Source organism: Cervus elaphus, chromosome 12 (genome assembly GCF_910594005.1).
Source record: "Cervus elaphus chromosome 12, mCerEla1.1, whole genome shotgun sequence".
Classification (NCBI taxonomy): domain Eukaryota; kingdom Metazoa; phylum Chordata; class Mammalia; order Artiodactyla; family Cervidae; genus Cervus; species Cervus elaphus.
Window position 1 is genome coordinate 43,387,455 of NC_057826.1, and position 27,039 is coordinate 43,414,493.

General features: G+C 44.4%; 1 protein-coding gene across 2 annotated transcripts in view; it reads right to left on the reverse strand.

Moving 5' to 3' along the window:
* The window catches only part of MYO5C (myosin VC), a 115,165-nt gene extending 95,241 nt beyond the window's left edge, over nt 1-19,924 (reverse strand). For both annotated transcript variants that reach the window (XM_043920792.1, XM_043920793.1), the window contains exons 1-4: nt 19,753-19,924; nt 5,178-5,288; nt 2,371-2,536; nt 1,666-1,810 (exon numbers count right to left, since the gene is read on the reverse strand). In XM_043920792.1, coding sequence (XP_043776727.1) covers nt 1,666-1,810; nt 2,371-2,536; nt 5,178-5,288; nt 19,753-19,779 — 449 coding nt within the window. In that variant the 5' untranslated portion in view covers nt 19,780-19,924. The remainder of the gene's footprint in view (nt 1-1,665; nt 1,811-2,370; nt 2,537-5,177; nt 5,289-19,752) is intronic.
* Nucleotides 19,925-27,039: the final 7,115 nt, after the last annotated feature.

Here is a 27,039-nt window from a genome sequence, read left to right on the forward strand (position 1 = left end):
TCCTCAAGAGCAAAGCTGGCCTGCCTCCCAGCCTCTGATGTGTTTCAAAGAAGAGGGAGTCTCAGAGTCTTTCATGGCCTGACTGGAGCATGGAGGATACCTGCTGAGCTTAAGGACATGGGGTTCAAGTGTCCCAGGTGATTGGTCATTAATTGATAATTCTAGACCCAATAGTCATCATCCCCATGCTTCTCAGGGTCTAAGCTCCAGTTCTTAGTGGGCATGTTGCTGCTCATACAAAAGACTACATATCCCAGCCTCCCTTGCAGCTAGGCACAGTCATGTGACTAGATCCTGACCAATAAGCTACGAGCAGAAGGGCTCTGTAGGGCTTCTGGGAGGGCTCCTTAACCAGGAGGGACACACCCTTTCCCTGGAACACTCTGTAGCCTAGAAAAGAGAGAAGAGGGCTGAGCACTAGCTTGGCTCTGAGGATGTGGGTCCTGCCCCAAGGATCAGGATGCTGGAAAGTACTGGGTCTCTGATGACCCAGTGGTAGAGGTGGCATGCTAGTCCTGGACTGCCCATCAGACTTTTCTGCATGAGAGAATCATGCATTTCTATGTTGTTTAAGTCACTGAGCATCTAGCTCACAGATGAGGACCCTGAAGCTGAGGGAGCTCAGCGCTGTGTCCAGGTAAATAGTAGCAGATTCAGGTCCTGTGTCTCAAGTCTTGATCTGGAAATAAGGCACTGACAGCAGCTTATAAGACTTCACAGAGGTGTTCCCAGACTCAAACAAGACCACTGTCTATCAAAGTTCTTTTGCAAACTGTAAGGATCTACAAAGATCCTTTTACAGATCAGGATGCTGAAGACAAAACAGAATAGTTATGAGGAAAAGAAATTACACATGGAATCTAGAAATCTGAGGGAAAATCCCAGCTCTGCCTTTCTCTTGCTGAGTGACCTTGGGTGGATGGCTTCAAATCTCACTCGTCTGACCACTGCCTGGGCATCCTCATCATGAGCCCTTTTGAAGGCACTCAGGGTGATGTGTGGGAGTGTGTGCAGAGTGTCTTGTCCTGTACTAACAAAATAAGAACTTCACATACCACACGAGAAAGAAGAGGCAAAATTAGCATAAAACTTCAAATATCCTACAGCTAAAACCTGTGCTCATTTATCATTAGAGTCTTCTGACTCAGCGGGTAAAAAAGCCTAAACATCTCATAGTAGAGAATAAATCAATTTTCTTCCAACCAAACACACTGCAAGAAAAGCATTGATTATTCTCAGATTGATAGGACAGACGGGACTACCTAGGAGTAAAACCAGGAGACTTGGTGGAGACAGGTCAGCTATATCTAACAGTCATTTGCTATTTGGTACAAGTCAGTCTGCTCTACCAAGCACCCCCTCTGGTCTGATGGTCACTTAAAAATAATTATTTATTTAGCTGTTGGTCTTAGGAACAGCATATAGGATCTTTGTGGTGCATGGATTCCCTAGTTGTAGCAGTGGGCTTAGTTGTTCTGCAACATGTCTAGTTCCTAGACCAGGGATCATACCCACATCCCCTGCATTGCAAGGTAGATTCTTAACCACTGGACCATCAGGGAAGTCCCTGAGGGTCACTTTTAATGAGACAGGGCCAGCTGTCTCCCTGCCACTGTGAGGGCCCAGCAAATGCAGGAGCATTGGCAGAATGAGAGGAAGCCCTACCTGGCCATCTGCTTGTATGCCTCTTCTGCCACAGCAAATATGTGTGGGTCCATGTCGCCCATGTTCTGCCCGCTGTAGGCGTGGATGATGGCATCTCCATATATCGGCAGCTGCTTGTAAGGATTCATGGCCACTAAGATGATTCCTGAGGAAAGATGTTGGATGCAGTGATGTCACCTCTTCAGGTCTTTAGAGAAACTTTCAGCTCAGCTACTCATTAAACCTGTTGTGTGACTCTGGGTAGGTCACTTTATGCTCTGAATCTCAGTTCTCTGATGATGTCACCGACATTTCTAGGCCACTCTTAAGGTTAGACAAGATGGCAGATGGCAATGCCCTAAAACTGAGAGGCTCTTACCATCCTCAGTGTAAACATAATGATAATATTGCTCCAGTAATAAGCTTATCACACCCAATAGAAACTCAAACACAAGCTTTACCCACATACATTTTTCTTGGTAGTCCAATCTTAGTTTTTGTTGAAGACTCTTCCTACCTAGATAGTTCATTTTATAACATATTCTACATTCGGATGTCTGTATCTTTTAGATAGAAATCTGGGCAAATGTTTAGGTGTGATTACACATTTTGACAGAAGTCAACCATTTCTAATATAAACATAATCTAAAACATAATCAGGATGCTGTAGACAGCAAGCATTAAATTTCAGTGTCATTCCTGCTCTCCTGGAATTGCTTTCCTTACCGCTGTAGGTGTAAATGAGTCTGGATTCTGCAAAACGGATTCTGAGATTGTGGAGCACCGCAGGCTCGTGGAGGTAGCTGAGGGCTGTGAGGTCGTTCTCACCCACAAGGATGTCAGGATTCCGAAGTGGAGGCAGACATTCAGGATCAACGGAATAATCCAGCTCCTTTGGACAAAGATGAAATTAAAGCTCTGGAAGTAAAAGATTTGGAGTGTTTCTGCTGAATCACTGCCCTCTTTCCTATCTACCCCTCTTTGGCACTCTGGAAAACAAATAATATGTATAGCAGTGAGAAAATAATCTGAATTTTGGGAGCCAGGGAATCAAGGTATTGACTGTATGCCCTAGAATGTGTCACTCAACCTCTCTGGCTCTCCCTTCTCTCATCTGTGAAAAGACAAGCTGGACCGGGTTGGGGGTCCTCAGAGCTACAGAGCCCTCAATGATGGGTGACAAGGAAGCCATATGGCCAGGGACCTGGGCACCCTGTCCAATTTCTGACACAGGGGCTCTACTTGTATGTGATTCAGCCTCTGGGTGCCACGAAAATTTTCGTTTCAAAATAAGATTCTTTTGCTAAATGACTCAGTGATCTAAGGTCCCTTGAAGCTCTAAGGTTGCTGCATCTCTGTTGGAAGTCGACATTCTTGTGGTGAGGAGTGTCCAAAGGCGCCGATGTGGGTGTCTCTCTGTGGGCAGCTCCCTGTGCAGGTGACCCCTGTCTGCAGCTGCCTGTGTTCCCAGGGGCACACGTCTCCTGCTGCAGGGCTGCCTGTTTCTATCAACCTCAGCCCTGGACTGAGTAACTGGCCCAGGATGGCCCCTCTTCTGTGGGATTTAACCAGTGAGTATTCCGGAAGTAACTGCCTGAGCAGAATAAAGGTCTTGTGGGTCTTGTAGGTGTCAGAGCACTCAGGGCCCTTTTTACCACCTGTTCTACCTTCCTGAGCTTTCATTTCTCAGCTTGGGGAAGTGACTTGAGCAAAGTCACCCAGCAGGTTTGCTTCCCTTCCACCTTCCCAGGAAGGCACAAGGTGCAAAAGGAGACCCAGCTGCCCCCTTAGCAACAGCCCGCTCTGCAGCCCCTGGGCCAAGTACTCTGCACTGGTTTCCACTTGATCCTCAAAACTGCTCTCCAAGGAGGGCATGGCATCCCAAACTAAGAGTTAAAGAGAGACATTCAGAGAGGTTAAGCTCCTTGTCCAAGGTCACACAGTTAAGATGGGTCTGGCTGACTCTGAAGCCTGTGTTGTGATGCCTTCGTTAGCGCTGGCAGGGGGTTTGATGTGTTGGGCCATTTTCCATAAGGAGAGCAGCTCGGGGCACTCCAGGACAGCTGGGCACAGGTCCCCGGAGCAGCTGCTTGCTCGTTATCAATGCAGTTTTGTTTACGGACCTGCCCCAAGCAGGCTATTCTTAACCTACACACTTTCAAGAATAAGATAAAGAAAAGTGCTACTCATATATAATTTTTTACTTTTCCTGAGTTTTTCTGTTATCTGCTTTAAATCAACAGCCTCCTTTTCCAGTTGAGCCACTGTGCGTGTGTGCACACGTGTACATTTTATGTGTAAAAGAAACAGAGGGAAAGATGAACGGAACAGTCTCTGGGGGAGGGGGGAATGTGAATGTGAAGAACATGAGACTGACTGTTGGAGACAGGGGCGACATTCTCTTACACAAAGCAGGCTTTGTCCTTCATGGTATAGACAATGGGTTAAATAAAGCTCAGTGTGGCCGCCTGTCACCTTGCCTGCCTCTCCCCCTCCTCCTCTGTCCGGGCAGCTGGTTCAGGGCCAGGAATGTGGCTACCTGAAGTCCTGCTCATGTTACGAAGGCAACACACTGCCACTGCAACTGCCGCCCTGAGATTTTTCTCTCCAAAGCCATCTGATCCCTAATCAGATGACTGAGGCTCCCCAGGAGTATCTGCTGGGAAAGGAAAGGCATCTCGGCCTCGTCCCCTGCATCTGCACACACCCCCAAGCATGACCTCACCTGGTCTCCAGCAGTCCTGTGAGGTCCTGCTGCTGCTAACTTCAGTTGACATGTAATGAAGGCGAGGACTCACAGGCTCAGACTTAGTGAGTGGCTGTGGCAGGACTTGAATCCAGATAGTCTGATTCTAGAGCACGTGCCCTTTTTAAACTGCTGTGTTTGTCTCTCTTTCCAGAATCTCAGGAAATGACCCCCGAATCTAGGACAGTCTGACTGATGGGCAATATCGTGTTCTGTCTCTAAGAGACATTTCCATACCTTGAAAATCCCAGCACTTTAATATTCACATGATATTCCCCAGACTAACTCCCACATCCAGATAGATCATGAAAATCCTTTGTCCAGCTCTGCACCCAGAGACTTGATTCTAAAAACCTAAGGTCAGCCTAGCTATGGATCCAGTAAGATGTCTTTATAGCTCGACGACTCAAATAACTTCCTCTCCAAGTTTCTCATCTACACCCAGTCTCTGCTGACACTCATAAAACCAAAATAAAATCTTTATTTCAGCATCCTCCCAACATTGCTGAATCCCCAGAATGGCAGCGCAGAACACAGACCTGTCCACTGCTTCTCATTCCAGAGAGAGGCTCAGCGGACGTAGGACATTTGATATCTTAAGGTAGTGTGGGGTGGGGGCAGGGCGGGTGGGGAGGGGTATAAGAACACAGCTGGATCCACAGTTCCAGCTGCCCCCTCATGTGCCCACCCATGGGCTGCACCCACAGCAACATCTGCCTGTCCCTCCTGTACACACCCCACGGTTCCTCCTTTATACATCAAGGTAGCTAGGACCAAGGACCCTCACCGTTCCATCCTCCAGCAGGAGTTGCAAGACTTTGTCGCCAACTCCATAGTCTTTTGCTATTTCAGCAGACTTCCAAACTTCTTCAGAATCAGGAATCCAAACCCTGTTATACTGACCAAGAGAATAAGACAGGTTTAATTTCAGCACTTTAAAAGCAAAATATAAATCGTTAGATGACTAGACTCAGGGAAAGTTTTCTCTGTTCACTATGTTAGTAACGCTGGGCTGGATGAAGCACAAGCTAGAATCAAGATTGCCAGGAGAAATATCAATAACCTCAGATATGCAGATGACACCACCCTTAATGACAGAAAGTGGAGAAGAACTAGGGAGTCTCTTGATGAAAGTGAAAGAGGAGAGTGAAAAAGGTGGCTTAAAACTCAACATTCAGAAAACTAAGATCATGGCATCTGGTCCCATTACTTCGTGGCAAATAGATGGGGAAGCAATGGAAACAGTGAGAGACTTTATTTTGGGGGGCTCCAAAATCACTGCAGATGGTGATTGAAGCCATGAAATTAAAAGATGCTTGCTCCTTGGAAGAAAAGTTATGACAAACCTAAGACAGCATATTAAAAAGCAGAGACATTACTTTGCAACAAAGCTCCATCTAATCAAAGCTATGGTTTTTCCAGTTGTCATGTATGGATTTGAGAGTTGGACTATAAAGAAAGCTGAGCACCGAAGAATTGATGCTTTTGAACTGTGGTGTTGGAGAAGACTCTTGAGAGTCCCTGGGACTGCAAGGAGATCCAACCAGTCCATCCTAAAGGAGATCAGTCCTGGGTGTTCACTGGAAGGACTGATGTTGAAGCTGAAACTCCAATACTTTGGCCACCTGATGTGAAGAACTGACTCATTTGAAAAGACCCTGATGCTAGGAAAGATTGAAGGCGGGAGAAGAAGGAGACAACAGAGGATGAGATGGTTGGATGGCATCTCTGACTCAATGGGCATGAGTTTGGGTAAAATCTGGGAGTTGGTGATGGACAGGGAGGCCTGGCATGCTGCAGTCCATAGGGTCGCAAAGAGTCAGACACAACAGAGTGACTGAACTGAACTGAAGTTCATTAGGAATGCCTTTACCTAATTTTTGCTTGTGATGTAATTTTTGAAAGTGAAAATTGCTCAGTCATGTCCAACTCTTTGCAACCCCATGGACTATGCAGTCCATGGAATTCTCCTGGCCAGAATTCAAGAGTGGGTAGCCTTTCCCTTCTCCAAGGGATCTTCCCAACCCAGGAATCGAACCTGGGTCTCCCGCATTGCAGGTAGATTCTTTACCAGCGGAGCCACAAAGGAAGCCCGAGGTAATTTTTTTAAAATAATTTTATTTATTTATTTATTGGCTGTGCTGGGTCTTCATTGCTGTGTGGGCTTTTCTCTAATTGTGGAGAGCAGGGGCTACTCTCTAGTTGCAGTGCACAGGTTTCTCACAGTGGTGGTTTCTCTTGTTGCAGAGCACAGGCTCTAGGGCACTCAGACTTCAGTAGTTGCAGCGCCTGGACTCTAAAGCACAGGCTCAATAGATGTGGTGCATGGGCCTAGCTGCTTCTGCGGCATGCGGGATCTTCCTGGATCAGGGATCAAACCTGTGTCTTCTGTGTTGGCAGGCAGATTCTTTACCACTGAGCCATCAGGGAAGCCCCTGAGGTAATTTCGAGTGTATCTGCAACGCACCAGGTCTAGCTGCTTCATGTCACAGGTAACAGAATTCCCAAAGCCTCCTAAATACATCTTGAAAAGGAAAGCTTGGGAGTGGAAAGGAAATCTGTGAGCCCCTCAATGGGAAGATCTAAGCACTGCAACATGAATTGGAGCAGAGGGATTTGTTTCACCACTGACGGACTATGTGGCTCTGGGCCAGACACTTCTCCTGTTCACTTTTCTCATCTGCAAAATGGGCACAAGACCTACTTCATAGATTTGCCAGGAAAATTAAATAAGACTGGGTAGCTGTGTAGTTGACGGCACTTTGTAAGGAAGTATTGTTACAGTGATGTTATCACAGTCTTACCGCACTGGTCAGCAGCCAGGGATTCCCTCCATGGGAAATGCAGAAGTTCCAAGCTCAGCTTCCCACCTGGCTCCATGCTGATGTACAAGTCCTTAGGCTCTTGAACCACACTGCTATGTACTGAAATGTTCCCCCTCCCCAGACTTCAAATGTTGAAGCCTTAAACCCAATGAGAGTATAGTTGGAGACAGGCTCTTTAAGAGGTATAATTAAGGCTAAATGAGGTCACGAGGCCCTGGATTAATGTCCTGATAAGAAGAGATACAACGGAGCTTGCAAACACACACTCTCCCCCTGCATGCACAAAAAGAAAGGCTATGGGAGTTCACAGTGAGAAGCCAGCTGTCTGCACCAAACAGAAAACCCTCACCAGACACCAACCCGGCCAACACCTTGAACGGGGGCTGTACAGCCTCTTGAACTGTGAGAAAATATTAATACACCTCTGTTGTTGAAACACCCAGTCTATGGTATGTTGTTATGGCAATATAACAATTCACACTCATACACTGGGAAGCAGGCAGTATCACTCTCCAGAATTCACCAGTGGTTCCTGAATGCTGCTTGAGACAAACACAAAGTGACTGCCATGTCCCTACAAGGCAGCTGTGATAGGACGCTATGAGCCATTCTTCTCTCTCCTCCATGCGTGCTGTCAGCATCATACACTGACTGCTCTTGCTTTGACCAGGACCCCACATCTCACATTCTTCTATGGTCATCCATTCATTTATTTGTTCTTTACTCTCTTGTTCATTCATCCATCTAGCCATTAATTTACAGATTCAACACCTAGGCATCTATCATGTATGTGTCTGGCACAGTGCTGGTTTGTCAACATGGTCTTTTTACTAACTCAGCCAATCTTTAACCTAGAGCTGTATATGCATATGTGTATATCTGCATCTCTCTGCTCATGTATCGGTGGTTTCTAGCAATGGGGTACCCCTACAGGATACCCCTCTGTCCTGAGACATAACCAGGCCAAAAGGAACAAGCATTGGGAAGCACTCACATGGAGACATGAAGCAGCGTTTAGAAAAATTCCGGAATCCAGAGGCTGGATAGCTCATAACTCACCCCAGATCTAGATGAAGCCTAAGAGGCCATCTAGCATCTAACCCTCATTTCCCAGAGAAAACTAGCCTCAGGGACTCCAGGTTCCCCAGAAGCAGACCTGAGATGAGCAACCAGTTCAGGATGGCGCCTACAGTGGCACTTCCATTCTACCTCCTTACACTCACAGGCCAAAGGAACGTTGGTCCTCTGGCATTGTCCCTCACCAGGACAGATGAACTTTCTGAAGGTAATTGTCAAGTGTGTAAATTCTTGTAACAGGCAATGTTTGTGCCTTTAGGAGAGAAAGTCAAGGCACTTTTGTCTAAGTGCCTGCCATCCTGCTGAGTATAGTCCCTGGTCACTGAACTGGCACCATCCTTGACTCTGAGGACAGTCACGCACAAGACACTGTCCTCTGTGAATCTCTGCTTCTGGACAGCTGAGAAGGCAAACGTCATGACCAAATGATGGCCTGGTCTGAACATGTGGCCCGTGGTCTACTGGTGCCTTTCCACCATGAGAAAATACTTCTTTAGGTTGAGAGATCATACTTATTTCAGTTACATAAAATTCTGGGCAATAATTATGACTTTTTATTTTTCTTCACTATGATTTTATATATTCTCTATATTTTGCATATTTTACTTTTATAAGTAATATAAATCAGAATATATCATCTTTCAAGGCAAATATAGGACTTCCCTGGTAGTCCAGTGTGTAAGACTTCTGCAAGGGGCACAGGTTCGACCCCTGGTCAAGTAACTAAGGTCCCGCATGTGTGCATTGTGGCCAAAACAAAACAAGGCAAAAATCAAAAATACGCTTACAAAAAAGACTTGTACATGAACATTTAATAGTAACTTTATTCATAATTGCTGAAAATTAGACTCTGTGTCCACTAACATGAGAATAAAAAAACATAAAACTGTGGTATCCTCATACAATGGACTACTACTTACCAATAGAAAGAATTAACTACTGATATAAGCAAGAACATGAGTGAATCTCCATGTTAGATGGAGTTAAAGAAGCTGTACACAAATGAGTACATTCTGTACAAGTCCTTTAAATGTAGTATTAGAACAAGTAAAGCAAATATAATGTGGAGAAAAAATCAGAACAATAGTCGCCTCCAGGTATGGTGGGTCCAGGGAGGTACTCTTGTGGGCTATGGCAACATTTTATACCTTGAAGGGGTTTTGGTTAATAGGTGTTAAGCACTTTTCAAACCTCAGAGGATGTTCACTTAAGATTTGTACATTTTGTTGTCTGGAAATTCTACATGAAGAACTAAACAAATATGGAACTCTTGGAAATTCCCGGGTGGTCCAGTGGTTAGGACTTGGCACTTTCATTGCCATCACTCAGGTTCAGTCCCTGGTTGGAGAACTAAGATGCTACAGACCATGTGGTGTGGCCAAAAACCAAAAAACGAATGTGGAACTCTGAACAATGTGTATATTGAAATATTTAGGAGGACATGTATTGATGTATGCAATTACCCTAAAACGCTTCCAAAAATAAGATGGGCTGAGGAGTGGACAGAAGTATAAAAAGATGCACATACTTGATACAACAAATACAGTCAAATATTCATACTGCAATCTAGGTGGTGGGACAGATGCTGACTGTAAAGTTTTTTCAACTTTTCTGTATACTTTAAATCTTCATAATAAGTTGTTGAAGGAAATAAAGAATAAGTATAAAACAAAGTTTCAGGTACCAGGACTAGACTAGGACAAAGTTGGTTGAGACGCACATTTATTAACCTATTAGTTAATATAAGCTACCTCACTTATCAAACAAAAAAGTATGTATATCATTGGTTTGATATCAATCATGACTCCCTAAGTTATCTGGGTTGCTTTCATTCTTGACAGCTAGCTAAGAGTAGGAGCTTGCTGAATGTGGCATGGGGTGAGCAATATTTGTGAGTGGGGTGGGGTGGGTGGGAGGGAAACAGAGAGAGAGAGAAAATGGAAGAATGACCCAGCAGGGACTTTCCTGGTGGCCCAGTGGCTAGCTATTCCACACTCCCAATGCAGGGGGCTGGGGGATCAGGGAACTAGATCCCACCTGCCACAACTAAGAGTTCACATGACGAAACTAAAAGATCCCATGTGCTGTAACAAAGATTGAAGATCCTACATGCCACAACTAAGACCCAGTGAAGCCAAATAAATAACTAAATATTAAAGAGAAAAAAAGAATGATTTGGCAGGGACTTCCCTGGTGGTCCAATGGCTAAGACTCCATGCTCCCAATGCAGGGGACTGGGGTTCCATCCTTGGTTAGGGAACTAGATACCATATGCCGCAACTAAGACCTAGCACAGACAAATAAATATACAAATACTAAAAAAGGATGACCTGACAGGTGATGATACACACTTAGAAATACACACCCATGCAAATAGGTGGACAGAAGCCTCACAAGCACAGACCCCCACACCCACATTCCACACATACTGTATCCATGGGCTACTGTTTTTTACATCAGATCTGCTATCGAAAATATTATTACTAACTCCATAAAACTGAAATCACTAATATTTTTATGATAAAAATAATTTGAGACTATCCCATTTATCAAGAGTTGGCCACTATAGAATTTTACAGCTGAAAGGGTCCCAGGAGATTGTCTTTTCCAAGTTGTCCGTCAAAGTTCTTTTTAGATATTGCCTCAAACAAAACGGTGGTAGCCTACCATGTTCTGCAGCTGAGGTCCCCCAGGCCTTCCCATGGAATCCTGGGGCTCTGAGAAGTGATGCAAAAGTCACTAAGCCAACCCAAGCCCTTTGTTTAACTGATCCCCAAACTCCAGCCCAGGGAGGCCAGTAACTCACCAAACACCACACAGAGCATCTCAGAGGCCAGGACTCCAGGGGGCCAAAGCCTGGGACTCCTTCTTTGAACTACTTGTTAATTAAATGAGCCTGGCCTGGAAAATAATCCTGAACTCTCAACTGCAACCGTCTCCTTGAGAGTGCACAGGCTGGTTTGTTTCAGCTCAAAGTAGCATGAAATATAACAGGTCACGTGAAACCAAAGTCTGTTTTTCTCCAGCGTGAACACAAATGACTCCCTCAGCTCCGGACCCCCAGGCTGTCCCTCATACCCCACCAAGCCTGGTGCCTCCACTGGCAAGGCTGTCGGCTGTTTAGGGCCCCACAGCTGAGACCCAGCCTGGTAAGTAAACATGCACAAGTTTACCCAGTTCCACCTCAGTTACACCCACTAGGTCCTGCCCTCCTCCCACACATTCCTTGACCCACAAGGCCACACTTCAAAGCGGAGGGAGACATACCCTTGCAGCGTTTGGACAAACAATGTGACTAGCTGTCATATGACCTCCCCAGGATGGCTCCTTCCTTCTGGGGCAGGTGCCTCCGGACTCGGGCCACCTGCCAAGCCCTCCAGGGCCGCCTGCAGTGGGGCTGGGAAAGAGGAGAGGCCCACCTCCCACAGAGGGAAATCCTGGTGTGCCCCAGCCCAGGAGGCTGGGGAAGGAGGCAAAGGCTTCAGGAGTCCTGAGCCTCAGGAAGTGACACGTCCCAGGCACAGGCCACATCCGTCCCCCCACACGCTCAGATGAGAAGCGAGTGGTACCTGCTCATGTCTCCTGCCTATGTAAGGGATCCGCCGGCGTCAGGCACAGAAATGGCTTGGAGAATTTACATGGCGTGTGGGGTGCTGGGGGTCTTCTTCCTCGCCACTCTCTGAACTGGAAGGGGGTCTCCACACTCTCGGTCAGCCAGGCCAGAGCAGTGGCCCCACACTCGCCCTCTCCTCCTCCTCCACCTCAGTCATCCCTCCAGGCTCCTCTCTGCTCCCCAGCCTCCTCCCGTGTCTCCCAAGGTCCTTCTGGCCTCTCCTCATGACAGACTGTTTCTGGAGCCTTTCACCCATGCCCACAGCTTCCACCACTCCCCCAGCACCATGGAGGCCTTCCAGCCCCAATCTTTCAGTGGGTCTAGACCACATTTCCACCTGTCTCCCATATGTCACCCCTTAAATTCTTCTGACACACAAATGCCGGGCTCAAGTGATCATTATACCAGACTCAAATGCGATCTTCCTCCTCAATTCTCTTATTCTTCAAATCAGAAAGCTGGGACAGCACTGGGCACCCCCACCTGCCTTCCCTTCACCCCTAACAACTAAATGGTCACCAGGAGCTAGAACGCCTACATCTTAAACAGGTCTCACCTGTGTGCCCCATCCACTCCCCCCATGCCACGGCCACCGATTGGATCCCCTATGCTGCCCCCACCAAACTCCTGACGAGTCCCACAGCCTGCTGAGTGCTTCCTCAACCAAGCTGAACCCAGGGTTTCTGTGGACATACAGATTCCTTTACCCACACCTGAATTTCCATGAGTGGGACCCAGCAAGATGAAAACTAAAAGTTCCCCCTGATGGATGGTGGAAAACATCCAGGCCTGGGAACCACTGTCCTAGCCAGTTCTACTCAGGCCTCACTCACCTTCTATTTCAGTCCATCCCCTGCTTGCTGCCGCCCAAACCACTGGCAGTTTCTGGAACATGCCAAACTCTTCCTGGCTCTTTGCTGTGCCCTTTCTGTTCCTCCACCCACGGTGTCACCCATCCTCTCCCCCGCAGTGAGCAAGCTGCTCTGAGCAGTCAGAGTCAGTTCAAGACTCCCACATGTGGTGGTTCCCCCCCGCACCCCACCCACTATGCCCTCCACCCCAGGCAGGACTGGATGCTTCCATTTAGAACTCTCTCTGCCCCTTCCCCAGGTTTCAGGTAGCTTCCCTTCTCCACCATTGGCATGTGAGCTTCAGGAGCCTCATCTCTGTGCCCTGGAACTCAATACAGTGATTTCCCCATAGCTAGCATAAAACATAAAAATATCTACTGAACATATATTCAAATTCCAAGTAGTTTGCACAAATAAACTTGGTATTTTAGTCTTTACATCCCCTTTTTTATACTCTTTTGAACTACTCATATATAATTTTTTTCTTTTTTGGCCATGCCATGCAATATGTAAGACCTTAGTTTCCCAACCAGGGATTGAACCCAAACTGTCTGTACTGGGGGTGTGGACTCTTAAGCACTGGACTGCCAAGGAAATCCCTAAACTATTCATATATAATACAATAGATAAATATAATATGATAGATAAATCTAATTTTCCAGAGTGGTTAATGATATATAGAAGTCTAAAAGCTGTTTAGAATACCCAAATGGAAATTACTCAACTCAGCTTTGACCTTATTTTGAACTGAGGCCCTGGACTGCATTTCTCTTGACCTTGCATATCTGAGTCTCAGTAGAACTTCTGTGAAGATGCCTTGTGAATTCCTCAAGCACAAGAAAGAGAAAGAGATGGATAAAGGATAATATAACTTGTGAATCTGTAGCTAAAACCTTAGTCCTAATAAATTAGAGCAATTTAAGGTCTTTAGAAGGATGCTATAGAGCTCTACTGCTGCACCTTGCATTCATCACCGTCACCAATATCTTAGATAAAAAAACCAGAACACATGTATATCAAATACACACATAAAATGATGAGCTAAAGATGATCAAGATAAAAAAAAATTTTTTTTTTAAGATTCAAAAAGGTTTTGATAAGCTGCAGAATACTGAACAACAAGATGGATAATTAAACAGGAATAAATGTAACATCCAATGGTTAGGTACCAAAAATTAACTGTATTACAATAGGATCAATATTAAAAAAATAACTAACCTCTATTAAGCATTATGTGTCAGGTATTGTGCTAGGGATTTTACATAAGTTATTTAATGACTTGTGTAAAAGTCAATGAAAATGACTGGTAAGACTTAAATCCATTCTATGGGTATGGAAACTCAGAGAAGTTAAGTAACTTGCTCAATGTCATCCAGTTAGGAAGCAGCAGAACCAAGACTTAACCCCGTCACCGCGTCAGTGCATTCCAGGAGCATCACACAGCAGCTCTGCTTAACACAAACAGAACACGACTTCAGCTCACCCGCACAGAGGGCTGCTCGTAGGAGGTTGCAGCCCCACAAGTTCCACAGTACTCTGGCTGAGCAGACCAGGCCTAGAGAACAGTGCCACTAAGATGGGCATCAAGGAATTGAAAATCATCCAGAGGAAGGTGGCCTTGATGGTGAAGGGTCTGGAATGATGCTGTAAGAAAAAGTTTGGTGGTACTATCACTCTCCTCAAGTTCTCTCAGTCCTGTCCACACCTCATTCTAAAGAGCTCCATGTCTTAACTCCTGCCACCCAGCCTCAGGTCCACCAGTCCCTTCTGAAGCTATTCCATGCCTGGTGCCTTTCTTATATCTTCAAATTCCAGTCTTCCACCAGTTCCACATGCCCAGGTGCCCTCACTGTTTTACTAAAAGAGAAGCAACGCCAAGGACATCCTGGTGGCCAAACCTAAAGATGCTTCCTCAGCCTTCATTCTCCTTGACTCCTCTATAGCTATAGAACTGACTGCCAAATTGTTATTGATATACATGGTCTTCATACTTTGCATATTTTATTTGTTTATGATCACACAGCGGATACATTCTTGTATCCTCATTTTACCATGTTGTTATGAACTTTTCATAAGTAGCATTTTCAATGGCTTCATACTATTCTTTTTTCTGTAATTCACTTAACTCTAGCCCTATGCTGGACATTGGGGTTGGTTCCATTTTAGTTATTAGAAGTAATTAGAATAACTAATTAGTTATTAGTTATTAGGTGGTTATTTGATCTGATAAATAACCAGATGTTGGAGGAGGTAGCTATGAAATGGATGGACTTTCCAAAACTCCTCTGTGTTGTGGGCAGAAAGGTCAGATCCCTGGAGGAAACGGAAGATGATGAAGGTGGTTGAATAGGTGGTAACAGTAGGATGTATTAAGAAGACAGGCTTTTAATCCTAGCTTGATTGCTTCTGTGTAATCTTAGGCAACTTACTTGAGTGATTTGTAAAAATGGGATAGCACTATCTAACACGTGGCCTTGTTTATTCAGATTAAATGAAAGATGCTCTGAGGATAAAGTTCACAAACCTCTGAGAATGGCATCTGGCACATAAGAAGTACTCAGTGACTATAAGATAAAAGTGACCACGATCCACACCATCTTTGTCATGCCCATAGCTCTTTCTGAGAGCAGAAAAACTCATTCAAGCATGCACACATCAAACATTTACTGAGTCCTTATTGCTTCCAGTTCTCTAGAAACTCTTGGTTAACAGGGGAGAAAGAGTTAAGCAGCTGCTATATCATCATGAAATGTGCCTGGATGGAGGGACTGGCTGCAAAAATTTCTCAGAAAGAGGCACTGCTCAGCAATGTGAGTTAACCTCAACAAGAGGTTAATATCCAAAATACACAAGTAGCCCATACAACTCAAAATAAAATAAACAACCCAATGAAAAAATGGGCAGAAGACATCAATAGACATTTGTCCAAAGAATATACACAGATGGCCAATGGGCACATGAAAAGATGTTTGACGCTGCTAATTATTAGCAATTAATTGATAATTTTTGGGTTTCCCTGGTTGGCTCAATGGTAAAGAATCTGTCTGCCAATGCAGGAGACAGAGGGGATGTGGTTTCAATCCCTGGGTTGGGAAGATGCCTTGGAGAAGGAAATGGCAACTCACTTTAGTATTCTTGCCTGGGAAATCCCATGGACAGAGGAGCCTGGCAGGCTCCAGTCCATGGGGTCACAAAAGAGTCAGACACAACTTAGCTACTAAACAACAACTAATAATAATTATTATTAGAGAAATGCAAATTAAAACCATAATGAGGTATCGCCTCATACTGACCATACTGCCCATCATTAAAATGTCTACAACTAATAAATGCAGGAGGGGGTGTGAAAAACAAAAACCTTCTGACACTGTTGGTAAGAATATAAATTGATGGTGTGTGTGTGTGTGTGTGTATGTGTAAAATTCAGCCATAAAAAAGAATGAAATACTTCCATTTGCAGCAACATGGATGGACCTAGAGAATATCATATTAAGTTGGAGAAAGACAAATATTATACCACTTATATGTATAATCAAAAAAAATAATACAAATGGATCCATATACAAAACAGACTCACATGGGGAACAAACTTATGGTTACCAATGGGGGAAAGGAGTGGAGGAGAGAGAGATAAACTAGGAGTATGGGATTAACAGATCCAAACTACTATACATAAGATAGATAAGCAAAAAGGGTTTACTGTGTAACACAGGGAACAATATTCAATATCTTGCACTAGTCTATCAAGGAAAATAATCTGAAAAAAGATATATAACTGAGTAACTTCGCTGTACACCTGAGACGAATACAATATTGTAAATCAACTGTACTTCGATTAAAAAGAGAGAGAGTGAAGACGCACTGCTCAAATTGAATTTGTAAAGGTAAGGCTCTGGTGAGCAGCACAGACAGATACTGTACCAGGGCACAGAGGGGCGAAGCTGCAGGAATGCACTTCTGGACAGCAGGAAGTCTGGCAAAGCATGAGCCGAGGTAGGAGCTGGCAGGTGGCTCCTGATGATGCGGGGGGGGGGGGGGGGGGGGGTCGGGGGGAGCTTGCAGCTGGTTGGTGAGTCTGAAAGTGACAAGGGCCCCAGAGCGGCTCAAGTAGAGGATGGCCAGACCGGTTTTTCTCAGAGAGATTTCAAATAGTGGAGCTGCTGAAAAGCAAACACTCTGAACATTTCTAAGGCATACTGCCAAACAGATTTTGAAAAGGGGTGGGTCATTTTACACTCCAACTGGCAGCAACTACTCTCAACACACTGCCTCGCAGGAGTCTCCCTTCTCAGAACCTCTTCCTGTGGTTCCCACGCCAGGTCTTCCGTGTCCTCCTCCCTGCGGTGGCTCCATCTGCCTCCCCTCAGCCTCCTCTCCCTTCCTTAGGGGATGCAGCCCTAGCATTCTGTCTCGGCTCTCTCTCACCTCTTGCTGAGGCCCTCACTGCCTGGGCTTCAGTGGCTACCTCTGGGCAGAAACTTCTGGCCCATCCTCTACACCATCCTCCAATCAGCCAGGGCAATGCCCCCAGGAAGTGCCCTCAAAAACCTTGCCTCGTAACTTTCCTAATGTCTCCTCCTCCTGAAGTCCCTGCATCAACAGCACCATCCTGCTTCCATCATCTAGACTCTAATCTCACGTGGTTCTTGGCTCATCCCTCCCCCTCAGAGGCCCCAGCTCAGTCTCTCTTCTTTATCTACCTTTACATGCTCTCTGGACTCAGCTTGCATCCTCCACTTCTAATACTGCAGCCCTGATTCTTTCCCAGACATTTAGGATGACCTGAGAACTCAGCTACCAGCCCTGATTCTTTCCCAGACATTTAGGATGACCTGAGAACTCAGCCACCTGACTCCAGCCTCTCTCCCATGGTCACTGCTGGCATATCTGACTGCCTAAAACACCCCCATTCAAAATCTTCATTGGAGTTTGAAGCCCTGACCTAACTCTTTGGCACTCGAGATTCTCAGCCCCATCCCTGAGCAGGCACCTCCGTGCTTTCCAGACCTCAGCAGATTGAATTCCTTGACAGTACTCACTTTTCATTAACCAGAAAATTTCTGGGATTTCCTGGTGGTGCAGTGGATAAGAATCTGTCTGGTGATGCAGGGGACAAGGGTTTGATCCCCGATCCGGGAAGATTCTACATGCCAAGGAGCAACTAAACCTGTGCGCCACAACTACTGAGCCTGTGCTCTAGAGCCTGGGAGCTGCAACTACTGAAGCCTGAGTGCCTAGAACCTCTTCTCTGCAGTAAGAGAAGCCACCTCAATGAGAAGCCTGAGCAGGACAATGAAGCGTAGCCCCTGCTCGCCGCATCTAGAGAAAGCCCGCACACAGCAACGAAGACCCAGTGCAGCCAAAAATAAATAAATTAAAAAAGAAAACTCCTCCAGGCAAGACTATCACTTAACATTTTTTTCTACCCACCCTCCCCTCCACAAGCAGGAAGGTGGGAGGGAGGGAGTGATGAGGAAGCAAGGGAGAGGGTGTAAGATTTTGTCTTAGTTTACAGAAGAATTCTAACAAAAGCAAGTTCACTAAAACCTAAACAGGGAGCCTCACAGATGGGTAGCTCTGAAACTGACAAAGTGGAGGCTGACTGGCTACCGGGAAGAAAGGTAGCAGCTTACGGACACAGGACTTATTTGGACACAAAAGTAGGTAGAGATGGCCATCAAGGCACCTTTTGGCTCTGGGATTCTCAGTCTTTGTCCATCCAAGCTCACCTCTAGAAAACTCATTCATGGTAGTTTTTCTACATTGTGCCTGGTACCAAGTTGGCATTTAATGAAGATTTCTGGTGTGAGGCACTTGATGGCAGGTGTCCTCACATCCCTGTATTTTTGCCTCAAGAAAAACTTACTTAAAATGGATTAATCAATTTTTTTTCTCTGTCCCTCAAAGTAGCTTCCAAGAATAGTTTTGTTCAAGAATTTTCTTTTACCTTCAATAAGTTGAAGCCCTAAGTAGCATGGTTGAATATCTGATGACTCACAATTCTCCCAGGTAAAACTATTCCAACACTGCCATTTAGAATTCCGGTTAATAGAAATGCATTAGGGGGGGAAATAGTTTGGTTAATTTGTATTTTTTACTATTAACTAAACATAGTAGAAGAAAAAAAGTTGCTTAAACAACTAAAACAAATTTACACCTATTGTTTATTTCTACAGCAAAAGTGTCTTTTTAAACATAAATCTAGGGCACATGTCAGGGGAAATTGCAGAATTCTAGTCTTTTCCATTTGAAGACTGAGGACCAGGGACCACAGATTTCCTCCACTGGGGTAGGGGATGGCTTTAAAGCGATTAGAATGGATTTTTTTCCAGAAGGGCCAACACTTTCACACTTTTTATCCTAGTATTTAACCAAGCTCATCTCAGAAGATTCTGGGCACCGTGTGGGAATGTTGGCCTTCCTAGACTGGGGTGGGGGGAGCCCTCCGGTGGCGAAGAGGAGGTTTCAGAGGAATGCTCTAAAGTGGTTCCCAGAGTCAGAATGTAGGAATTCTAGAAAACATCCTGAATGCTGCAGTTCGAGCTTCTGTGCCGAGGTGCTCAAAGGGGCTCCCAAGAAGAAAGATTATGGATGTTATTATTCGCCCATGTCTGAGCTTTCTGTCTCCGTGGGCAACTCTGATTCCACCTGTGGCTCAGGAGGAGGGGCCGAGAGGCGCAGGAACGGGACCGACACGCGACCCCCCTGGAAACCGAAAAGCTCGGGTCCGGAGCAGCAGCCTCTCGCACTGGTCTTCCCAGCCCGAGGGGACTCTGGCTGCCGGGGGAGGTGTGGGGAAGAGGGGGCCTTCCCCACGGTCAGGGGCTGGAGCTCTCGAGGGGGCGACGCTCCCCGACCCGCAGTTCCTCTGCAGCCCCTCCCCGAGGCGAGAACGCCAGGTGCGCAGGTGTGGCCCGGCCGCCAGGTACAGTCAGCACTAGCGCCAGGCCGCTGCCCTCCCTCGCGCCCTCCCTTAGGTCTGGACCTCCCGCCTACCTTTGTGTATAGCTCGGCCACCGCCATAGGCAGACAGCTCGAGGGCTGCGGAGATGAGAGGCTCGGGGGGCTGGGCGGGCGGCTCCGCGGCCCAGCGGAAGGTAACCGTCCTGCAGGCCCAAGAAATTAGAGCCGGACCATGCCGTGGGAGAAGTTTTCCAGCAGCCGAGGAACTTTCCCGAGTGCTGGAAGAAAAGAGTCCCGGATTGGCCCTTCCCGGCCCACCTGGCGACGCCTCGCTCTGATTGGCGGGACGGGGGCTGTGGGCGGGGCGCCCCACCGCCCCGCTGGTTCCCGCGGTTAAGTGGGTCCACCTGGCGGGGTCAGAGAGCGCCCAACCAAGAACTAGTCCGCTGGGGATTCCCTGGCTCTCAAAGCAGGAAAAAGGTGTGTTCCGAAGCGTTCCCGATTCAAGTTTTAGCTTCTTTAGGTCTCACGGTGCTTACTGGAAGGAGTATAGGATATAACCATTTGCATAGAAAATCCAGGAGAACCATTAGAACTTGTTAAAGAGTTCAGTCAGGTAACCATATTCAAAATCAGATGTTAAAATGAATAATTTTCCTGTGTATGATAAATAGCCAGTTAGAAAATATGATAGATAGAAAGTGAGGTATTTGTAATATCAACGAAAATGAAGTATCCACTGACAAAAAGACACTTTACCTTTGTGGAGAAAATGTTTGAATTTCTTTTCAAGGGTCAAAAAGAAGGTCGGAATGGGGAGTCATGCTCTTTGCATGGATAGGAATATTTAATATTGTACAGGTGTCAATTGTACCCAAATGAATATATGAGCCTAACATAACTGGAATAAAAATCCCAGCAGGACTTTTGCAGAATTGCAAAGTGGTTTTATATTTTTGGGGGCTTTCTTGGTGGCTCAGATGGTAAAGCGTCTACCTGCAATGAGGGAGACATGGGTTCGATCTCTGGGTTGGGAAGATCCCCTGGAGAAGGAAATGGCAATGCACTTCAGTACTCTTACCTGGAAAATTCCATGGATGGAGGAGCCTGGTTGACTACAGTCCATGGATCACTGAGTGAACATGACTGAGCAACTTCGCTTTATATTTTTTATGGAATAAAAGTCTGTGTATAACTGAGACAATTCTCAAAACAAAGAACAAAGAGGAGAGATTAGCCCTACCTTGTGTTAAGGGATATCACAAAGCCATTAAAACTGTGTGATACTGTCATGGGAATGAATACATGAATAATAGAACAGAACGTAGTCCTCCAACAGGACCTTGCATTATATAGTGGCCTAGAGAAACTGATGAGGAAGGAAGAGATGATTTAATGGAAGGGTCATTCAGCTCAGTTCAGTTCAGTCGCTCAGTCGTGACCAACTCTTTGCGCCCCCATGAACCGCAGCATGCCAGGCCTCCCTGTCCATTACCAACTCCCGGAGTCCACCCAAACCCATGTCCTTTGAGTCAGTGATGCCATCCAACCATCTCATCCTCTGTTGTCCCCTTCTCCTCCTGCCCTCAATCTTTCCTAGCATCAGGGTCTTTTCAAATGAGTCAGCTCTTCGCATCAGGTGGCCAAAGTATTGGAGTTTCAGCTTCAGCATCAGTCCTTCTAATGAACACCCAGGACTGATCTCTTTTAGGATGATCTGGAAGGGTCATTATATAGGGGGAAAAAAGCAAGTGCATGGCAAACAGTACATCCAAAAATAAACTCCAGATGGATTCATGATTAAAACTTAAAAGCAAAGCCAGAAAAAAAAAATAGGGGTAATATCTCTATAGTGCTTGGCATGTGGAATCTTAGTTTCCTGATCAGGGTGGAATCTGTGCCCCTTGCAGTGGAATGGCAGAGTCTTAACCACTGTCTTAAGCCAGGGAAGTCAGGGGGTAATATCTTAACTGTTGGGTTAAGAAAGAATGAGTTAAGATACAAAGTAGCAGAGCTATAGAAGGGAAAAATTACAGATTTGAGGTCATCAAAATGAAACATTTCTGTTCAGTAAAGAACACCATTCACACACAAAAGGCAACAGATTAGGAAATATATTTGCAATTAAAAAACAAATAATTAATATCTAGAATATTAATCTGGAATATATAAGAAACTATTGTAAACTGGTTAAAGAAAAGATGGGAACTCCAGTTTTAAAAACTGGACAATTGGTAGCAGAAATGAATAGGCAATTTGTGTATGGGGATACTCAAATGGCTGGTTAGCATATAAAGACATATCAACTTTATTAGTAGAGAAATGCAAATGAAGATAGCACTTTGCTCCCATATGATTAGGAACAATATTTAGGTTGGACAACATCATATGCTGCCTAGGATGTGAGGAAACAAGAACTGTTTTGCTCACATAGCTGTGGGAACTACACAGTCATCACTTGGTATCCAAGCGAGGACTGGTCCCAGGACCCCCAAAGATACCAAACTCTTCCATTGCTCAAGTCCCTTGTGTATAATGGCATAGTATTTGCATATAACATATACATATTCTTATATATTTTAAACCATCTCTAGATTATTTATAATACTTAATACAATGAAAATGCTATGTAAACAGCTGCTGGAAATTCAAGTTTTGCTTTTATGGAAATTTCTGGAATTTAAAAAAAAATGTATATTTTGGATCTGAGGGCAGTCGAATCTGTGGAGGCAAAACATGCGTATATTTAGAACTGACCGTACTGATACTCCCATTTGAGAGAGCAATCTGAGAATATTTAGTGAAAATAGATTCAGGCAGAAAAATTTCTCACATAGTCTCACATTGTCACCCAGAGAGACAGTTAAGTAGATGTTCATCACAACACAGTTATATATCAAAGAACTGGAAACACTTAAATATCCATCAAAAGGGGGGATGAATAAGTAAAATCATGTGTGCTTACAATATAAAACTGTACAGCTTCTGGTAGGAGTGGACATGAGCTACCGATACCACTTAGAGAGATATGAAAAACAATGCTGAATAGATGGCTAGCACAAGTCATATATATTTTAAACTCACAAAAATTGCAATACTATATGTTGTCCATGGATATAAGCATGTGGGTGATAAATTATAAAGTCATCCATTAAATAAACAAAAGTGGATATTTATGAGGTTGAGGGAAGTGGGACTGGGGATAAAGCAAAAAGTGATACCAAAAATATTAAAACGGGCTTGACATGGATCAACCACAATAGGAGCCAAAATAAGAAAACTATGGTAAACTCAATTCTGTGCACTTATTGTCCCAAAAAACATAAAGAAAAAGAAAAGGCATAATTTGGGTAGGGACAGCTGTGCGGTTCCTCAGAGTTAAGAAAGGAATCTAAAGGTCTAATTACTTTTTTCTTGATTTTTAAATTAAGTATTATTATTAGCCACACCACGCAGCTTGTAGAACTTTAGTTCCCCAACCAAGGATTAAAACCAGACCATGGCAGTGAAAGTGCTAAGTCCTAACCACTGGACCAGCAGAGAATTCTTAGTTTTTTCTGTAAGTAAAAAAATTTTACTGAAGAATAAAATTATATACAGAAAAATGCACAAATAATAAGTGTATATCTCAATATATTCTTATACATGGAATACAGCAACACACTCGGGTAACTACCACTCATTCAGGCATAGAATGTTTCTGACACCCTAAACCTTCCATGTGACTTAAAGCCATTACCCGTTACAGATAACCCCTTTTCTGACACCCTAAACCTTCCGTGTGACTTAAAGCCATTACCCGTTACAGATAACCCCTTTATCAGTATGGATTAGTTTAACCTATTTTAGATGTTTTTATAGGTGGAATCATGTTTGTAACTTTTTGCATTTGGCTTTTTACATGACATTTATCTATGCTGCTGCATGTAGCTGCAGTTTACTATTTTTGTTGCTATATAATATTCCATTGTATAAATACAGTTTATTGATTCATTCTCTTGAAAGTGAGAGTGAAAGTCGCTCAGTCATGTCCAACTCTTTGCAACTCCATGGACTGTACAGTCCATTGGAATTCTCCAGGTCAGAATACTGGAGTGGGTATCCTTTCCCTTCTCCAGGGGATCTTCCTAACTCAGGAATCAAACCCAGCTCTCCTGCATTGCAGGCAGATTCTTTACCAGCTGAGCCACAAGGGAAGCCTGAAAGGAAGGCAGAGGCCAGGTGTAACTCTAATGCTGTGACTTGGATTCATTCTCTTACTAAGTATTTAGTTGTTTCATTTTGTGATGATGAGGCTCAGGGCAAACACCACTCCAAGATGTGCTACTCTGGCATGTGGATTATTTTCAGTTGAAAACAAGCAGGCTCAGAGTCCTCTCTGTGTCCCATTGCCAGCAAATATTTGTTTACCCAACATTATCTTCCTGAAATTACCTTACTTCTCTTTGAAGTCTCAAAGGGACTTTGAGACTTAGTCCAGAATATATGATACCTCTTTGTCATTATTCCAGAATATATGTATACTTCATCTTGCCTTGCTGTCTTTGGAATTCTTCATATTTATGTGCTTTATCTATTAATCCCATACTCCCAATTTATCCCTACTTCCCTTTCCCCTTTGGTAAATAGAAATTTCGAAATGCAGTACTTGGATGCAATCTCAAAAACAACAGAATGATCTCTGTTCATTTCCAAGGCAAACCATTCAATATCACGTTAATCCAAGTCTATGCTCTGACAGTAACACTGAAGAAGCTGAATGGTTCTATGAAGACTTACAAGACCTTTTAGAACTAACACCCAAAAAAGATGTCCTTTTCATTATAGGGGACTGGAATGCAAAAGTAGGAAGTCAAGAAACACCTGGAGTAACAGGGAAATTTGGCCTTGGAGTACAGAATGAAGCAGGGCAAAGACTAATAGAGTTTTGCCAAGAGAACGCACTGGTCACAGCAAACACCCTCTTCCAACAACACAAGAGAAGACTCTACACATGGACATCGCCAGATGGCCAACACCAAAATCAGATTGATTATATTCTTTGCATTCAAAGATGGAGAAGCTCTATACAGTCAGCAAAAACAAGACCAGGAGCTGACTGTGGCTCAGATCATGAACTCCTTATTGCCAAATTCAGACTTAAATTGAAGAAAGTAAGGAAAACCATTAGACCATTCAGGTATGACCTAAATCAAATTCCTTATGATTATACAGTGGAAGTGAGGAATACATTTAAGGGACTAGATCTGATAGACAGAGTGCCTGATGAACTATGGACGGAGGTTCATGACCTTGTATAGGAGATAGGGAGCAAGACCATCCCCAAGAAAAAGAAATGCAAAAAAGCAAAATAGCTGTCCGAGGAGGCCTTACAAATAGCTGTGAAAAGAAGAGAAGTAAAAAGAAAAGGAGAAAAGGAAAGATATACCCATTTAAATGCAGAGTTCCAAAGAATAGCAAGGAGAGATAAGAAAGCCTTCCTCAGTGATCAGAGTAAAGAAATAGAGGGAAATAATAGAATGTGAAAGACTAGAGATCTCTTCAGGAATATTAGAGATACCAAGGGAACACTTCATGCAAAGATGGGCTCAATAAAGGACAGAAATGGTATGGACCTAACAGAAGCAGAAGATATTAAGAAGAGGTGGCAAGAATACACAGAAGAACTATACAAAAAAAAATCTTCATGACCCAGATAATCACGATGGTGTGATCACTCACCTAGAGCCAGACATCTTGGAATGTGAAGTCAAGTGGGCCTTATGAAGCATCACTACGAACAAAGCTAGTGGAGGTGATGGAATTCCAGTTGAGCTATTTCAAATCCTAAAAGATGCTGCTGCAAAAGTGCTGCACTCAATATGCCAGCAAATTTGGAAAACTCAGCAGTGGCCACAGGACTGGAAAAGGTCAGTTTTCATTCCAATCCCAAAGAAAGGCAATGCCAAAGAATGTTCAAACTACCACACAATTGCATTCATCTCACACGGTAGTAAAGTAATGCTCAAAATTCTCCAAGCCAGACTTCAGCAATACATGAACTGTGAACTTCCAGATGTCCAAGCTGGTTTTAGAAAAGGCAGAGGAACTAGAGATCAAATTTCCAACATCTGCTGGATCATCGAAAAAGCAAGAGTTCCAGAAAAACATCTATTTCTGCTTTATTCACTATGCCAAACCTTTGACTGTGTGGATCACAATAAACTGTGGAAAATTCTGAAAGAGATGGGAATACCAGACTACCTGACCTGCCTCTTGGGAAACCTATATGCAGGTCAGGAAGCAACAGTTAGAACTGGACGTGGAACATCAGACTGATTCCAAATAGGAAAAGGAGTACGTCAAGGCTGTATATTGTCATCCTGTTTATTTAACTTATATGCAGAGTACATCATGAGAAATGCTGGGCTGGATGAAGCACAAGCTGGAATCAAGATTGCCAGGAGAAATATCAATTATCTCAGATATGCAGATGACACCACCCTTATGGTAGAAAGTGAAGAGGAACTAAAAAAGCCTCTTGATGAAAGTGAAAGAGGAGACTGAAAAAGCTGGCTTAAAGCTCAACATTCTGAAAACTAAGATCATGGCATCCGGTCCCATCACTTCATGGCAAATATATGGGGAAACAGTAGAAACAGTGGCTGATTTATTTTGGGGGGCTCCAAAGTCACTGCAGATGATGACTGCAGTCATGAAATTAAAAGATGCTTACTCCTTGGAAGGAAAGTTGTGACCAACCTAGACAGCATAGTAAAAAGCAGAGACACTACTTTACCAACAAAGGTCCATCTAGTTGAGGCTATGGTTTTTCAAGTAGTTATGTATGAATATGAGAGTTGGACTATAAAGAAAGCTGAGCGCTGAAGAATTGATGCTTTTGAACTGTGGTGTTGGAGAAGACTTTTGAGAGTCCCTTGGACTGCAAGGAGATCCAACCAGTCCGTCCTAAAGGAGATCAGTCCTGGGTGTTCATTAGAAGGATTGATGCTGAAGCTGAAACTCCAATACTTTAGCCACCTGATGCGAAGAGCTGACTCATTTGAAAAGACCCTGATGCTGGGAAAGATTGAGGGCAGGAGGAGAAAGGGACGACAGAGAATGAGATGGTTGGATGGCATCACCGACTCACTGGACATGAGTTTGGGTAAACTCCGGGAGTTGGTGATAGACAGGGAGGCCTGGCGTGCTGTGGTTCATGGGGTCGCAGAGTTGGACACTACTGAGCGACTGAACTGAACGGAAACAGAAATTTTTCTTTTTTGAAGTTTGTTTTCTTTGTCTATTAGTCTGTTTCTGTTCTTGTATATAGATTCATTTTTAACCTGTATTTTCACTTACATTTAGTTCAAAATATTTTAAAATTTCTCTAGTTATTTC